Source organism: Mustelus asterias, unplaced genomic scaffold, assembly GCF_964213995.1.
Source record: "Mustelus asterias unplaced genomic scaffold, sMusAst1.hap1.1 HAP1_SCAFFOLD_776, whole genome shotgun sequence".
Taxonomy (NCBI): domain Eukaryota; kingdom Metazoa; phylum Chordata; class Chondrichthyes; order Carcharhiniformes; family Triakidae; genus Mustelus; species Mustelus asterias.
Window position 1 is genome coordinate 95,224 of NW_027590723.1, and position 17,561 is coordinate 112,784.

General features: G+C 47.8%; 1 protein-coding gene across 4 annotated transcripts in view; it reads right to left on the bottom strand.

Annotated features, from left to right (window-relative positions):
- Positions 1-17,354, bottom strand: part of ralbp1 (ralA binding protein 1) — a 38,663-nt gene extending 21,309 nt beyond the window's left edge. For all 4 annotated transcript variants that reach the window (XR_013496410.1, XR_013496411.1, XM_078205493.1 and 1 more), the window contains exons 1-4: positions 17,232-17,354; positions 6,299-6,586; positions 4,343-4,804; positions 888-1,237 (exon numbers count right to left, since the gene is read on the bottom strand). Coding sequence is in view for 2 of the 4 variants with exons in the window: in XM_078205493.1 (XP_078061619.1) it covers positions 888-1,237; positions 4,343-4,804; positions 6,299-6,542 (1,056 nt within the window). In the remaining 2 variants the exon portion in view is untranslated. The remainder of the gene's footprint in view (positions 1-887; positions 1,238-4,342; positions 4,805-6,298; positions 6,587-17,231) is intronic.
- Positions 17,355-17,561: the final 207 nt, after the last annotated feature.

A 17,561-nucleotide genomic window follows, 5' to 3' on the forward strand; every position in this document is an offset into this window, starting at 1 on the left:
TGTATCCAAGTCCAATCAGCATAGACACAGATTGACAAGAGCCAAGGCTTGGCAACCCAAATAGCACCATGCAACTGTTTAACCTATGAAATCTACCACTATATAGCACTGGTAAGTCTCCTGCAGTTAGTTCAATAGTAACTATGCTAACCATTCGAACAGTGGTTTGCATGGTTACCGAGAATTTGTGGGGGGGGGGGGCATCACAGCTCATCATCAAGTGTATAGATGCATTATCATTCACCTGCACACAGTAAAATCAATAAATTGAAAGAACAGTGGAAGTATAAAACTTGTAAATATCACAAAGGTAGTGCTGAGTAGTGGCACTTTTGCATGGGTAGATAAACCCCATCTCGTGTATTTTGCTACTACTGGACTAAAAGCAGCTTGCTAACCCAGTTATTTGCCTGGGGAGCATGGTACAGATAAATCAGAAAGGTAGAAAACACGAAACTTAAGCAATTGGAGGAAAAAAAAGGAAAAATATCATAGAATCCCTACAGTGCAGGAGGCCATTTGGCCTCGAGCCTGCATCGATAACAATCCCATCCAGGCCCTCTCTCCATAATCCCATACATTGACCCTGCTAGTCCCCCTGACACTAAGGAGCAATTTAGCACGGCCAAACCACCTAATCTACATGTCTTTGGAATGTGGGAGGAAACCGGAGAAAACCCACGCAGACACTGGGAGAACGTGAAAACTCCACAAAGTGAGCCAAGCTGGGAATCAAACCCAGGTCCCTGGCGCTGTGAGGCAGCAGTGCTAACCACTGTGCCACCCCTTTTTAACATCAACATAAGTGAAACCACGCATTTCTCAATTTACAGCATGTTCTGTAGCAATTTTAACTGACTGAAATCTACTTGGTGCTTCATCAGTACCTGAACAGTAGGGCTAAGAACAATAGAAATATTCTGGATATTCATCTTTGTTTCGCTTTCTTTTTCAATGATATGGTCCATATGGATAATAAGCCATGAAAAGAGGTGGTAATTGGGTACAGGCAGTTCCTTTAGGAGACGCCGGCATTCCTGGACCTTTTCACCGTCTGTGCCTTTTCCACACGCATCCTCAAATCGCATAATGAGTTCCTTGGTAAGAACATTTTCAGGCAGTTCACGGAGGTATTGTTTCAACAGACTGGCCACTGTGTTTGCATCATAATCCTCCAGATTCGGAGACTCTTCACGATCATACACAGCTTTCAATTCATCAACTTTTGATTTGGTACCTAAATGAGGGATAGCAAATAAAAACAAATCACTGACACATTTTAAACAAAACTGACTCCATGTAGTGGAAAAATTTAGTACCTTAATAAACAAAAAACTATCTATATCATAACTTTCTTAAAGTAGCCAAGAATTAAAATCCTTCAGAAGAGTTTGGTGGAATAATAGATGGGAACATTGCCTTTCACCTCAGGCAAATTAAAACCCAGGCACTGAAAATCTCAGCATGTCTGACAGCATCTGTGGAGAGAGAACACAGAGCCACTGTTGAGTCGGGATGACCCCACGTCGGAGCTCTGACAAGTCACCTGACTCGAAACATTGGCTCTATTTCTCTCTGAGGGATGGCACGGTGGCACAGTGGTTAGCCAGCACCAGGGACCCAGGTTCGATTCCCGGCTTGAGTCACTGTCTGTGTGGAGTCTGCACATTCTCCCTGCGTCTGTGTGGGTTTCCTCCGGGTGCTCCAGTTTCCTCCCACAGTCCAAAAGACGTGGTTAGGTACATTGGCCATGCTAAATTCTCCCTCAGCGTACCTGAACAGGCACTGGAGTACGGCGGCTAGGGGATTTTCACAGCAACTTCATCGCAGTGTTAATACTTGTGACACCACTAAATAAACTAAACTCTCCACAGATGTTCTCGGACCTGCTGAGATTTTCCAGCATTTTCTGTTTTTGTTTCAGATTCCAGCATCTGCAGTATTTTACCTTTAACTTAAAACCCTGTCCAGACTGATGGAATGAAAACATGTTTACAGGTTGCAAGGGACATAAGAGTTTGGGCAGTATTGACCCTGCTCTTAATAGGCAGTAATACAGCTGAAAACAGCTCCAAAGACATTGGAAGAAGTACAAAGATTCTTACGGAGAGGTGGGGAGACAAAACAAATTGCTGGGGCACAAAACGTGAAACAACAGAAAATGCACATAACATATATAAAAATGTGAAATAACTTGGAATTTTGGGGAACACATGGTGTATCTGAGCTGGGAGCTGATTTGCCCGAAAAAAAAATGTATTAGTCACAAGTAGGCTTACATTAACACTGTAATGAAGTTACTGTGAAAATCCCCTAGCCACCACATTCCAGTGCCTGTTTGGGTACACAGAGGAAGAATTTAGCATGGCCAATGCACCTAGTCAGCATGTCTTTCAGACTGTGGGAGGAAACCGGAGCATGCAGAGGAAACCCACGCAGACACGGGGAGAACGTGCAGACTCCACACAGACAGTGAGCCAAGCCAGGAATCGAACCTGGGTCCCTGGCTCTGAGGCAGCAGTGCTAACCATTGTGCCACCGTGCCATCCCAAGGTTTATAGTTCTCAATATTAGCAATCTCAGGTCCCTACAAAAATCTGGAAAAAACAAAGAAAAAAAACAATCCCTATATAAAATCAAAAATAATTACAAATTTATTATCCTGTAAGTGGTCTTAATTTTAGCACTGCTTTCCATCCAGAGCATTGCTGGTGGACTATGTGAGGAGACTGCAGAAACAACAGTTACAGGAACATAGGCAATGGTTCCATGAGGAATCACATACTGTACACATTAGCCTCATTTTCACTCCTGGAGATTGTTCATCTCCAGAGAAATCCAATTAGGAAATGAGAAAAAAGTAACTTGCAAAAAACAATGAATAATTAAATCTAGGTTATATAAGTAACCAAAAATTTGTACATCTACCTTTTGGGTGGAAAAATGGCAAGAAAGGGAGATTTGGAGACTTTTACCCCAGGTTGTTAAATTAGTTGAGGAAAGCTCACGATAAAAATCAATTGTACATAATCTGTGGAAATCTCTCTTTTCTCATTTTGTGCATCCTTTAAAAGGCACATGCTCTCCTTCCAAGTAAGCTGAGTAGTTAACAGATGATAGGCTCATCAAACGTAAACTTCAACTGTTTTTAAAGAATCAAAAGAACCAGGACTCATACTCATAGGAAAATCAGTTATAAAGTCTACTATAGATGTGGAGTCCATATTCATTCTGGTCACCTTTACACAATGGGTGCCTCCTAGATCAGTGCTAACCCAGCCTGAATTCTCTTTATTCAGTACCAGGAGCTGATGGCGTGCTGACAGAGTTAATTAAGCTAGCTAAAAATAGAATAGCAAGTCAGATGACAACACAGCAGAGTGCGACTCAAAACATCTGAATCAGACAAATCTTCAAATTTTATATGTGATAGCGCTTTCACCTACTAGAATGACAAATGTGTTCCTTATTTAATTGTCTCTTCTATAAAAAGTGTGATGCTAGATTGAAGACGAACAATATTAGATGCAGGCAGAGAGACACTAAAATCTAGGTTTACTCCCAAAACTATGCTATAGGTTGCCAAAAATCTGTCAGTGTTAACTCAAGATGACGACTTTGACTTTGGATATTGCTCTCTCTCCTCATAAATCCACCTTTCCACAATTCCAAAAACTTTTGTTTTTCCTTTCCACTGCAGGGAACCAAGATGCTATTCGATCATTTTCTAAATTAAGATAACGTGAACTAAACTTAAAAGCCAACAGGGAGTCATTAGAATGTCCTGTATTTCCTTAAGTCTAGTCTCAATTAGAATGTGATGAATTACTTGTGTTAAACCAATCTTACAGATACTAGATTAGATAGAAGCAAGTCAAAATTTGCCATTAATTTGTCTAGGACGTCTGATAGTCAGCACTTCAGTCAATTCATTCGATGAACAAATCACAGCATTCTTCATTCAGGTCAATAGAAAATTAACTACAAGACAAGTATAACTTCCGTCAGAAGAATGTCAGTTCTGGCTCAAAGCTGAAGCAGAATAAATGGCTAGGAACGTTAGAATTACATAGCAGATCACTTAGCATCTGAAAGTTCTTTTGCAGATGCTGAATTAAGTATGGATTTAACATGGTGTTAATTTGAGGGCATAGTATGTTGTCAGCATGTGGCTGTCAATTTGCACCTTCCAGAATAAACACAAACCTTTCTTCTGTCAACATTTCCTAATTCTTCTTTCTCAACGCTTTTGGGAGATTGCCACTGGTTCGGTTCTCTCACAGCTAAATCGAAATGCTTCAAAGAAAGTACTTAACAATCCAAAAACAAGTTGAAACTGTACCTGATACCCGATAAATGCCTTCACTCTTCATTCCATAACTTTCAATGTAGTCAATGCACTCTCGGAAAACTGCTGGGAGTTGGATCCCATCATACAGCATAGTCCTCTCAGCAGCCTCAGCCAAGGGAACGCCAAAGACAGGCCTGAAGGAAGGAGTAGTATCGACCGGAACTGCTTCCTGGTCAGGAGCAGGTTTTTTCTTTTTCTTTTTTTCTTTCCACTGTTTCACAACATCTGCAGCCGTTATATCTTTGGACTTCTTCTCCTTGTGTTTTTCCTCTTTATGTTTTTCCTCCTTGTGCTTTTCTTCCTTTGGCTTCTCTTTGACCTTGAAGTCTTTTTCCTTCTTCTTGGAGAAACTCGGTTTTTTGAAAACATGGATGCCCTTTGGCCTCTTCATCTTGGATGGGCTCTCTGCTTCATCACCCGAGCTGTCCTCTTGGAAGGCCGCATACCCCTCAGCTACAAGAAAAAGAACAATAAGCCCGATGTTGTTTCCTCCCCACACCTGCCTAACCAATTTATTCTGCCTCTCCCCAGAAGACATGGCAAGATTTTTGGGTTCTCTTGCACAAGACTACCTACTCAAGAGTCTCAAGGTGAGCATCTGCTCACTTATAGATCTGTACTGCACTACAAGTTAAAGAATAGTTTCACTCACACCACATAGTGCAGGAAAACCCTACTTCCATCAATAGGAAGTTGGTCTTCACAGCCTCTGAACAGAGGGACCAAGATGAGGAGAAATTTCTTCAGCCAGAGGGTGGTGAATCTCATTGCTACAGAAGGCTGTGGAGGCCTAGTCATTGAGTATATTTAAGACAGAGACTGATAGGTTCTTGATTGGTAAGCAGATCAAAAGTTAGGGGGAAAAGGGGGAAGAATGAGGTTGAGAAACTTATCAGCCATGATTGAATGGAGGAGCAGACTCGATGGGCCGAATGGTCTAATTGTGCTCCTATATCTTATGGTCTTCTCAACCTCCAATACAAAATACAAGGAAGAAATGCAGGACTAAATAGTCAGAGACAAAAGTAACAGGGAATAAAACAAGGATTTTACATGCAGATGGTGGTTCCCCCACATTATTTTGTGTTCAACATTACATTAGTGCTGAGAAGTAGGCACCCATGTCAGTATCAAGCACTCTCAGGTCTGGTGGTACACAACCAGACACAGAATAAAGATCCCTCCATCACGCCTCAGCATATAAGGTGCTTAAGAGGATAGACAGGGTAGATGTAGAGCGGATGTTTCCCCTTGTTCGACATTCTAGAATGGGAGGCCATAGCTTTAGGCTAAGGGATGGCAGATTTAAACCAGAAATGAGGAGGAATTACTTCACTCAATGGGGTCGTGAATTCTCTACCTCAAATGCAGTAGATGGCAGAACACTAAACAAATTTGAGGAGATAGGTAGGTTTTTAATTAGTGGGATGACGGGTTCTGAAGAGCGGTCAGGAAGGTGGAGATGAAGCTGAGATGAGATCAGCCATGATCGTATTGAATAGTGGAGCAGGCTCGAGGGGCTGAATTGCCTACTCCTGCTTCTAGTTCTTAAAATCAACCGTGCACTCCCTACAGTGTAAATGAACTTCCATTTCCTAGACCAGCCTCTGAGTGAGACCTCCAACTCTTACTGAATTAGGGACAGTTTTGTATTGTAGATCCATGTCCTCTAGGAACTGGGTTGTGACCGGTGAAATGCATTTTACACAGAGCCCCCGCTACGGGCAACAGAGACGTCGGTCTCATCATTCAGAACTGAACGTGAACCCAGATTCCAGAGTTACAAGGGGCGGTTTAAGCTGCCGTGCCATCCACATCACCACCCCAAAATCCACCACCATTCTTAAAACCAAAGCGACAATCCTCATGTGGTTTTATGCAGAGATGCCACATCCGCATTGTACAGTTAACATGTCACAACTTCAGGAAACAGCAACCATCACTTACTTCTTTTTTCTTTCTTTTTAAATTTCCCTTTTTTCTTCGCGTGCTCCTTTTCATCATCAGATACTACGTCAACAGACTCATGCAGGCCTTCGTGAGGCGGCGAGGGCTCACCAGTACGATATAGTCCTGGGAATTTTGTAGGACTAATCTCCTCGGAGCTCGGTGTTCGAGCCAGGCCACTGCCATGTTCAGCCCTGCGGTGTTCACTGGGACTGCTGGTTGGTGGCAGGAAGCATTCAGTCATTGTTGCTCCTGGGGATGTTCTCTTTCATTACCTGTCCATAACACCTAATATTAAAAGATTAGGATTATTAAAAAATTTTAAAACTCTTTCTATATTATACAATGTGACCATCTGCACTGGAACAAGAAGTTTTACATTTGGTCTCGATGCTCATTACAGCAATTACCAAACCTTTCAGCCACCCCTCCTCCTGCAGGCAGCAAGTATTAATGGAATAAAATTCCAGTCTGTAGCTGAATTCACAACAATTGCCTGATCTTTACAAGTAAGAGTCAATATTAAGCACAGAATAATGATTCTGTTCTCAGAGATTTCCTGTCAGCAAGGTCCTTCAACACTGAGAGAAAGCTCTATTTAAAATGACAAATATATCACGAGAATCCAGTTTTCCACTTATGAAAGGATAGGCTTTATATCCTTCCCAAGGTTCAGCACTCCGGTTTCTCAGAAATGCAGAGGAAATTATATTTGACTAGTCACTCCTCTGCTCCCACCCTCCAGTTAGAGGGCTAACGGTAGAAGCACACGGAGAAAAAAAAAAGCACATCCCCATCATCACACGCAGCTTATGTTACGATATTGCAAATAGGGTTAACAAGAAAATGCAAGCTTGTAACGAGGAAAAACTCATAAGAGGCTACATTCTATCCATCCACTCTGCTGTAAGTCTCTGGAACCTCAACAATAAGCCAAAATCTGTGGAAGAAAATACAGGCCTTCGAAACGTGAACACTGAGGCATGCGCTAAAAATTCCCCACACGGACCACAAAACAAATGAAGAGCTGCTTGAAATCGTAACAGCAGAGTGACAGCCAGAAAAGAAAATGCCACTACTTCAGACATTTGATCACAGCTGAAAAGCTAGAGATCACAGGGATCAAAGAGGGGTAGGCATAATTGGATGACAGACATCACAGAGCAGTTGCAGTTGAGCGACAGTAGATGAATGAGGATGGAACAAGACAGACGAACACGACATACCATAACAACTGATCTCCTGATAGAGCAGCAACATAGGGAAGAGGAGGTTTATTTTTAAGAAGCATTTCCACAATACATTATATCTGAAACTAAGATCCTCAATAAATCATCTGAGCAGGTAGCACTGGGGAAAATATATAGAACCAAAAAACATTCCAATATGCTTAAGTGACCATTTTTCACCTCTCAGTTTAAGAGTCTGTGCTCTAGAAAGAAAGTCAATAGACCATGAAGAACATCACAGCCTAGCACAATCCTGTTCTCCACGGACAAGACATCCATTTTTCAACAGATGTCACTGCTCACAATTGGGAATGCTGGCCCATTTACTCTGTCCCCAGAAAAGTAGCAGCAAGTCCAACGTTAGCACCCAAACTGCTGCTCTGCTGAGATCTGTTAACTCAGCATAAAAAGCCAAACCTGAGTCTTGCAGGCTTATATCACACATTAAACCATCAGGGGACTCCACATTTTTATGACATGATTTAATTCACTGTACTTACAAAGTGACAACATGATGTGGAGATGCCGGCATTGGACTGCGTTAGGCACAGTAAGAAGCCTCACAACACCAAGTTAAAGTCCAACAGGTTTATTTGGTAGAACAAGCTTTCGGAGCGCCGCTCCTGATGAAGGAGCAGTGCTCCGAAAGTGACATCACCACCTAATTTAACTTCAGCTTCGCTGAAAATCCCAGAACTCACTCCACACGAGGATCTTTCCCAGCCATAGGTTACTTATTGTTGTGTGTCACATCATGGGTGCTCTACCCAAAGGCAGGTCCTTGGCACATTGTTTGCTGATGCTTCATTCGGAGCCGCTTTTCTTGGCAGTTTGCCAATGGTGGTCTGCCAGTGAGGAACGCAATTTGCTTCCTTTTTTTATTCATTCATGGGTCATGGACGTCATTGGCTGGCCAGCATTTATTGCCCCATCCCTAGTTGCCCTTGTTCAGAGGGCAGTTGAGAGTCAACCACATTCATGCCCAAATGAACAGCAGCACATATGTGTAGATAAAGTTAAAGGTTATTTATTAGTCACAAGTAAGGCTTACATTAACACTGCAACGAAGTCACTCAAATTTCCCAAGTCGCCACAGTCCGACGCCTGTTACGGTCAATGCACCTAACCAGCATGTCTTTCAGAATGTGGGAGGAAACCGGAGCACCCGGAGGAAACCCACACAGACATCGGGAGAACGTGCAAACTCCACACAGACAATGACCCAAGCCAGGAATCGAGGCCGGGTCCCTGGCACTCTGAAGCAGCAGTGCTAATCACTGTGCCGCCCATGATCATAGTTGATGAACAAGGCATATTGTTTCGCTGCAGCATTTTGTAAAATTACTCCATCGCCTGGAAAAATACAGGCGAGTTCACAGCTAATGGAATGTTGGCCTTTGGCTCAAGGAGGCTAGAATATTAATGGTGGAATTTATGTTACAGTTGCACAGACCTTTTCTGGTTAGACTGCTTCAAACGTAGTACAATCCATTCTGGGCACCACATCTCATTAAGGTAAAATGACCTTGGGGGGGGGGGGGGGGGGGGGAGTGCAGCATGCATTCACCAACAACTCATATCTCAAGGCACTTTACAAATGCATTATCAAGCAAAATTAGGACCGAGTCACATCAGGAGATATCAGGTTAGATGACCAAAAGGGTCAGAGGTATGTTTTAAGAAGCGTCTGAAAGGGGGAAAATTAGGTTGGGAAGCAGAGAATTGTAGGGGAGGAATTTCAGAGCCGAAGCAGGTGAAGGCACGGCTGCGAATGGTGAAGTGATTAAATCAGGGGTGCTCAAGAGGCCAAAACTGGAGTACAGATATCTCAGAAGGTTGTAGGGCGAGAAAATTAAGAGCAAGGTCAGGAATGTTAAAAAATACACGAGGATTTTTAAAATAAGCTGGACATAACTGGAAGCTGATGCAGGCTAGCAAACACAGGGTTGATGTGTGAACAGAACTTGGTGCAAGTTAGAATAAGGGCAGCAGAGCTTTGTGTGGCTTTATGTTTACGGGGGGTAGATCAAGGAGAAAAGTCATGAGTGATGAGTGCGCTAGAATAGTCACCTCTAGAAGTACAACGGTTTCAGCAGCAGGTAACCTGAGGTGGGGCAGAGATGTTAGGTTGGAAGATCATCTCAGGGTCAAATGTGACACCAAGGTGGCAAGCAGCTGCCCAAGGAGAGGGATTGAGGCCATGGATAGAGAGCAAAGTTCATGGTATGGACCAAAGACAATGCCTTCAGTCTACCTAATACGTTTCTGTTCATCTAGTAGCAGATGCGGGACAAGCAGTTAAATAATTGAGTCAGGAGTGAGGTAGAACTGGGCATCATCGGCAGAAGTGTGGAAACTGAAGGCAATTTTGGATTATATCACTGAGCAGCAGCAAGTAGATGCAGGAGGGGGCTAAAGGACAGATTACCATGGATAAAGGCATTATGATTATGGAAGAAAAGTTGTATAGATTTAACTCTCATTCCCTCAAGCAGCAAGGATTCAGGGATATGATATGACCGAGGACTTTAAAGATGACTAAAGGTTTTCAATAGGGTGGGACAGAGAAATATTTCCTCTGGTATACAAGTGCAGAATAAGAGGGCACAACCACAAAAATAGAGCTAGGCTATTCACGGATGATGTCAGGAAGCATCTCTTCACAAAAGTGTGAAAATCTGCAACTCATTCCTTCAAAAAACTGTCATGGTTCGGTCAACTGAAAATTTCAAAACGGATATTGAGGAGCTTCAGCTGAGTCATTGAGCTGGAGGCTGAACCGAAGACTCAGACACATCAGGGAGGGAGAGGGTTACCTGGATGCTTTGTTTCAGGAGGCGGTCACACCCCTTAGGATAGAACCTTCCGGTTTGGAAAGTGGTCGGCACGGTAGCACAGTGGTTAGCACTGCTGCTTCACAGCTCCAGGAACCTGGGTTCGATTCCTAGCTTGGGTCACTATCTGTGTGGAGTTTGCACATTCTCCTCGTGTCTGCGTGGGTTTCCTCCCACAGTCCAAAGATGTGCGGGTTAGGTTGATTGGCCATGCTAAAATTGCCCCTTAGTGTCCGCAGGTTAGAGGGATTAGTGGGCAAATATGTAGGGATATGGGGTAGGGCCTGGGTGGGATTGTGGTTGGTGCAGACTCGTTGGGCCAAATGGCCTCTTTCTGCACTGTAGGGTTTCTGTGGTCAGGGACAGGAGGATGTAACTGCAGCTGAGGCAGGTAAGGGGACCCAGAGGGCTGCAATGCAGGAGTGCCAGCCTCTACAACTGTCCAACAGGTTTGACGTTCTTTCAGCTTGTTTGGATAGCTGACCATGGCACTGTGATCCAGGAAGCCATTCAAGTGGGGGGGGGGGAGAGCACACAAGGAGGTAGTGATAGTAGGGGACAATATAGTGTGGGTTGATTGGCACTGTTCTCTGTACCAAGGAACAAGAGACCAGACGGCTGTATTGCCTGGCCGGTGCCGGAGTTCAGGACATCTGCCCCAGGCTGGCGACAATAGCATAGGTAAAACAAGGGCTCTACAGAGAGTTTGAGGAGCTTGGCACTAAATGAAACAACAGAATCTCCAAGGTTATCTCTGGATTACCGGAGCCATATGCAAATTGACATAGGGAGCATAAAATTATAGAAATGAATACATGGCTCAAAGACTGGTGTGGGAAAAGTGTGTTCCGGTTCATGAGGCACTGACATCAGTACTGGGGAAAATGGGGGCTGTACTGTTGAGACAACCTGCATCTGTACTCTGCTGGGACCAGTATTCTCACAAACCACAACTAGGGAAGTAGAGAGGACTTTAAACTAAATAGAGGGGGGGGGGGGGGGGGGGGGGGATGGTTCTAGTTACGGGATGTGTAGGCTTAGAAAGCAAAAGGATATAGGAGAAACATAGAAAAACTACAGCACAAAACAGGCCCTTCGGCCCCACAAGTTGTGCCGAACATATCCCTACCTTTTAGGCCTACCTATATGGCAGCATTATAAATCAGCTTTTAGATAATGATACCCAGAGTGTGACAGGAAAGGACAGAGTGTACAAACACAAAAAGAATCAGCAACAAATAGGATAAAAAAGGTAACAAAGCAGAATTAATGGATCTTTACTTAAATGTGCATAGAATTTGGCACAAAAATAAATTAATGGCATAGATTGATGTTAAGAGGTATGATCTTATAGCCACGGCAGAGATGTGCTCACAAGGGGATCAAAATTGGGAACCAAATATTCAGGGGTATGTGGCTTTTTGTAAGCACAGTAAGAAGTTTAACAACACCAGGTTAAAGTCCAACAGGTTTATTTAGTAGCAAAAGCCACACAAGCTTTCGGAGCTCTGAGGGGGCTTGGAGCTCCGAAAGCTTGTGTGGCTTTTGCTACCAAATAAACCTGTTGGACTTTAACCTGGTGTTGTTAAACTTCTTACTGTGTTTACCCCAGTCCAACGCCGGCATCTCCACATCATGGCTTTTTGTAAGGACAGGCAGGAAGGAAATGGTGGTGGAGTAGCTTTGTTAGCATGAGATAAAGAATGTACAATAGAATCACAGAATCCCGACAGTGCAAAAAGCCATCCAGCCCATCGAGTCTGCACCTGACTCTCCGAAAGAGCATCCCACCCAGACCCTCCCCTCAGTCCCATCCCCGTAGCCCCGCACATTTTCCACGGCTAATCCACCTAATCGACACATTTTTGGACTATGGGAAGAAACCAGAGCACGCACGCAGAGAATGTGCAAACTCCACACAGTCACCCAAGGCTGGAATCAAACCCGAGTCCCTGGTGCTGTGAGGCAGTAGTGCCAATCACAGTGCCACCGTGCCCCCTGCAAGAAATGATCTTTATCAGATGTAGAATCCATTTGGGTGGAGGTCACTATCTGTGCGGAGTTGGCACCTTCTCCGTGTCTGCGTGGGTTCCCTCCGGGTGCTCCGGTTTCCTCCCACACTCCAAAGATGCGCGGGTTAGGTTCATTGTCCATGCTCCATAGTATCAAGGGGACTAGCAGGGTAAATACATGGTGTTATGAGGATAGGGCGTGGGTGATACTGTTGTCGGTGCAGACTCGATGGGCCGAATGGCCTCCTTCTGCACTGTTGGGATTCTATGAAATAACAAGGGGAAGGCGACACTGGTGGGAGTAGCTATAGGCCTCCTACCATTAGCTACACAGTACGATGGAGAATAAATCAGAAGATAATGAGGGCATCTAACAAAGGCAGTTCTTCAATCATGGATGACTTTAATCTTCATTTGGGTTTGGCAAATCAAATTGGCAGAGCTAGCCACAAGGAATAATTCATACTCTCTCTTCACGACAGTTTCCCAGAACCCGGAGGAAACCCATTCTCCTCGTGTCTGCGTGGGTTTCCTCCGGTTTCCTCCCACAGTCCAAAGATGTGCGGGTTAGGTTGATTGTCCATGCTAAAAATTGCCCCTTAGTGTCCTGAGATGCGGAGGTTAGAGGGATTAGTGGGTAAATATGTAGGGATATGGGGATAGGGCCTGGGTGGGATTGTGGTCGGTGCAGACTCAATGGGCCAAAATGGCCTCTTTCTGCACTGTAGGGTTCCTATGATTCCTTCCTATGAATATGTTGTGGATGCAACCATGTATCAAGCTATTTTTGACCTGGTCAAGTATAATGAGGTAGGTTGAATAAACACTGTGTGTAAAAGATCCCCTAGGAAACAGTGACCATAACACTCGAGTGAGAAACTTGGGTCAGAAACAACAGTGCTACACTTAAATAAGGGCAATTATAAAGGAATGGGGGACAAGTTGGCAGGAGTGGACTGGGAAAGGAGTTTAGCAGAAAAGACCGTTCACATTTATGAATGTAGTTCATGACTCACAACAAATATATCCCAGTGAGGAAGAATTCTAGAAAGGGGATAAATCAATTAGTTAACAAAAGAAAAAACAAACAATAGTGGCAAAGAATGGCAGTAAAGCAGAGGATTGGGAAAGTTTAAAAAACCAACAGAAGATGACCAAAGAAAAAGAGAAGATAAACCATGAGGACAAGCTAGCAATTATATATTAAAACAGACAGCAAGAACTTCTTTAAATATATAAAAAGGAAGAGTTTTTTCTGATGTGACTTGCAAATCAATTCACCTTCAAGGGACAACTAAGTTTTACTCTGAAACTGAGTAAGTTACAGAACACTCGACTCCAACTTCATCTGACCAATACCACAATATTCATCAATATAGTCAACCCAAAGACAGCCCAAAGTCTGGGCATAACAAGCATTATGGGTCTCCAAACCTGGGAATGAGCTACTACTCAATATTTCCCAAAGAAATCCCACATCAATTTTGCAGTTCGGCCTACCTACTTTCCCAAATGACCACAATGTAAGGATTTCGGAGGACAATTGTAAACAGTTAGTAATGACCAATGTAGGCAAAACCTGCTGGGTCAATGGTGCCAATGCCACCCTGCCTCACATTCCAGCAATGTGCATGTTTATTGAGCCATTAAAGCAAATAGTCCACATCACAAAATATGACACCATGTCATTCAATGCGATACCAGGGCATTTTGGCCTACTTAGAAGTGAGTTATAGAACTTAAAACCGAGGCAGCTCAGTCAATGAAGCAATCCGATTCAGGGATGCTCAGGGGCCAACGAAGAGGAACACAGCCAGGAGCCAAGGTTGTAGTACTGGAGATGTTTAGCAATTTTTTTAATTCATTTAAGGGATTAGTGCATTGCTAGTTAGGCCAGCAGTTGCTGCCCATCCCTAATTGCCCTGAGAAGGCGGTGAGCTGCCTTCTTGAACCGCTGCAGTCCCTCTGGCGTAGGTACACCCACAGTGCTGTTAGGGAGCGAATTCCAGGATCCAGGTAACAAAAAACATGAATGACAGTTTCAGAGCTGGATCAGTGTGAGGATGGGCAAAGTTGCCATGGTGAAAATCCAACAGCACAGATTTCAGGGTCAAATCTGGTGTAGAGAATGCAGTCCAGATCCAATCAGTTAACAGGGAGAGAGATGTTGCCAGTGGGGAGGAAGTGAAATTTTTGGCAGGATCCAAAGACAATGTCTTTCCAATATTTAACTGGGGGAAATTTCTGCTCATCTTATACTGGATGTCAGGTAAATAATGACAATTCAGGGACAGTGGAGGGATCGATAAGAGTGGGGTCAGTGTACGGGTAAATTGACTTGGTTTTGGGCAGTGTCACTGCAGGGAAGCACGTGGTTAAGAAATAAGAGCGAAGGTTAAGATGCAGAATGTAACTCAGCCATCTAATCAAGACCAGATACAAGTCAGGAAAGTATAAGAGGCAGCTTACAGTAGATGAGCTGCTGTGGCACAGCAGATTCCACAATGACATTTCCTGCTGAATATCACACAATATCATATACAAAGCAGCCATCTGTCTGCATCTTTGAGCAGAAGCATGACACAAAATATTATGTTTTGGAATGGATGTAAAGCAATTCATAGAATCCTTACAGTACAGAAGGCGGCCATTCGGCCCATCGAGCCTGCACTGACAACGATCCCACCCCAGGCTCTAGTGTAACGTCATATATTTAACCTGTTAATCCCCCTGACATGCTAAGGGACAATTTAGTACGGCCAATCAACCTAACCTGCACATCTTTGGACTGTGGGAAGAAACTGGAGCACCCGGAGGAAACCCACGCAGACACAGGGAGAATGTGCAAACTCCACACAGTGACCCAAGGCCAGAATTGAACCCGGGTCCCAGGTGGTGAGGCAAAAGTGGTAACCACTGTGCCACCGTGTCACCCAAATATACCTTTGAGAAACTGTTGTGTCCAAAACTGAAAATAATAGTATTCCATATTGGATCTGGCCATGATGGAAGCAAGACTTTCTCATTTACAAATTCCAACAATCTCCAGAGAACGGCCAAGAATCATGAGGGGGTGAGCTGTTTGGGAGGGGGCGAGCAAGGGGAGGGAGGGGGGGGCGAGCAAGGGGAGGGAGGGGGGGGCGAGCAAGGGGAGGGAGGGGGGGGCGAGCAAGGGGAGGGAGGGGGGGGCGAGCAAGGGGAGGGAGGGGGGGGCGAGCAAGGGGAGGGAGGGGGGGGCGAGCAAGGGGAGGGAGGGGGTGAGCCGTGGGGGAGGGAGGGGGTGAGCCGTGGGGGAGCCGTGGGGGAGATGAGCCGTGGGGGGGGGGGGGGGGGGAGGGGGTGAGCCGTGGGGGAGGGAGGGGGTGAGCCGTGGGGGAGATGAGCCGTGGGGGGGGGGGGGGAGGAGATGAGCCGGGGGAGGGGGGGGGGAGGAGATGAGCCGGGGGGGGGGGGGGGGGGGGGAGATGAGCCGTGGGGGGGAGGAGATGAGCCGTGGGGGGGGGGGGGGGGGGGGAGGAGATGAGCCGTGGGGGGGGGGGGGGGGGGGGGGGAGGAGATGAGCCGTGGGGGGGGGGGGGAGAGGAGATGAGCCGTGGGGGGGGAGGAGATGAGCCGTGGGGGGGGGGGGGGGGGGGAGGAGATGAGCCGTGGGGGGGGGGGGGAGGAGATGAGCCGTGTGGGGGGGGGGGGGGGGGGAGGAGATGAGCCGTGGGGGGGGGGGGGGGGGGGGGGGGAGGAGATGAGCCGTGGGGGGGGGGGGGAGGAGATGAGCCGTGGGGGGGGGGGGGGGGGAGGAGATGAGCCGTGGGGGGGGGGGGGGAGGAGATGAGCCGTGGGGGGGGGAGGAGATGAGCCGTGGGGGGGGGAGGAGATGAGCCGTGGGGGGGGGAGGAGATGAGCCGTGGGGGGGGAGATGAGCCGTGGGGGGGGGAGGAGATGAGCCGTGGGGGGGGGGAGGAGATGAGCCGTGGGGGGGGGGAGGAGATGAGCCGTGGGGGGGGGGAGGAGATGAGCCGTGGGGGGGGGGAGGAGATGAGCCGTGGGGGGGGAGGAGATGAGCCGTGGGGGGGGGGGGAGGAGATGAGCCGTGGGGGGGGGGGGGAGGAGATGAGCCGTGGGGGGGGGGGGGGAGGAAATGAGCCGTGGGGGGGGGAGGAGGAGGTGAGCCGTGGGGGGGGGGGGGGGGGGGGGGAGGAGGAGGTGAGCCGTGGGGGGGGGGGGGGGGGAGGAGGAGGTGAGCCGTGGGGGGGGGGGGGGGAGAGGAGGAGGTGAGCCGTGGGGGGGGGGGGGGGGGGAGGAGGAGGTGAGCCGTGGGGGGGGGGGGGGGGGAGGAGGAGGTGAGCCGTGGGGGGGGGGGGGGGGGGAGGAGGAGGTGAGCCGTGGGGGGGGGGGGGGGGGGAGGAGGAGGTGAGCCGTGGGGGGGGGGGGCGGGGAGAGGAGGTGAGCCGTGGGGGGGGGGGGGGGAGGAGGTGAGCCGTGGGGGGGGGGGGGGGGGAGGAGGTGAGCCGTGGGGGGGGGGGGGGGGGGAGGAGGTGAGCCGTGGGGGGGGGGGGTGAGGGGGGTGATGCCGGGGCCGGGGGGGGGGGGGGTGATGCCGGAGCCGAGGGGGGTGGGGATAATGTAGTGGGCGGGTGCGGGGAATCAAAAGTAACATCTGTTCTCCGAGGGGGGCGCGGTCAGGCCCTGCTCCCGCTGCCGGCTCCGCGGGCCCGGCCTTTCCCTGCCACTGAAAGCCGGGGATGTGACTGGGGCCTGGAAACCCCCGGCTCCGCTCAGCACCCACTCCGCCATTGCAGTGATTGTTTGTATTTTAAAAAGCAGCCACAGCAATGAAGCCTGTCCCGCCCCCGGCCTTTACCTGGTGTAAGAGCGGACCGGCTCTGACAGTCGGGGCTGCCGCTCTGTCCCTCACACCGAGCCGCCGCCGCCGCCCGCGGCCCTGCAGCTGCTGGGGGAGGGGCAGGGAGCCAGTGCGCAGGCGCGGGGGGCAGGGAGCCAGTGCGCAAGCGCGGGGGCAGGGAGCCAGTGCGCAGGCGCAGGGGGCAGGGAGCCGGTGCGTCGGCGCGCAGCCTGGCCCGTCACGTGAGAGTAGCCCGCCCTCCTGACCTCCAGACCTGACCTCCCAGAGCAGATGGATACACAGAGTCTGTGCTCAGCAGCAAGGGGGCAGGGGGCAGGGGGCAGTGCT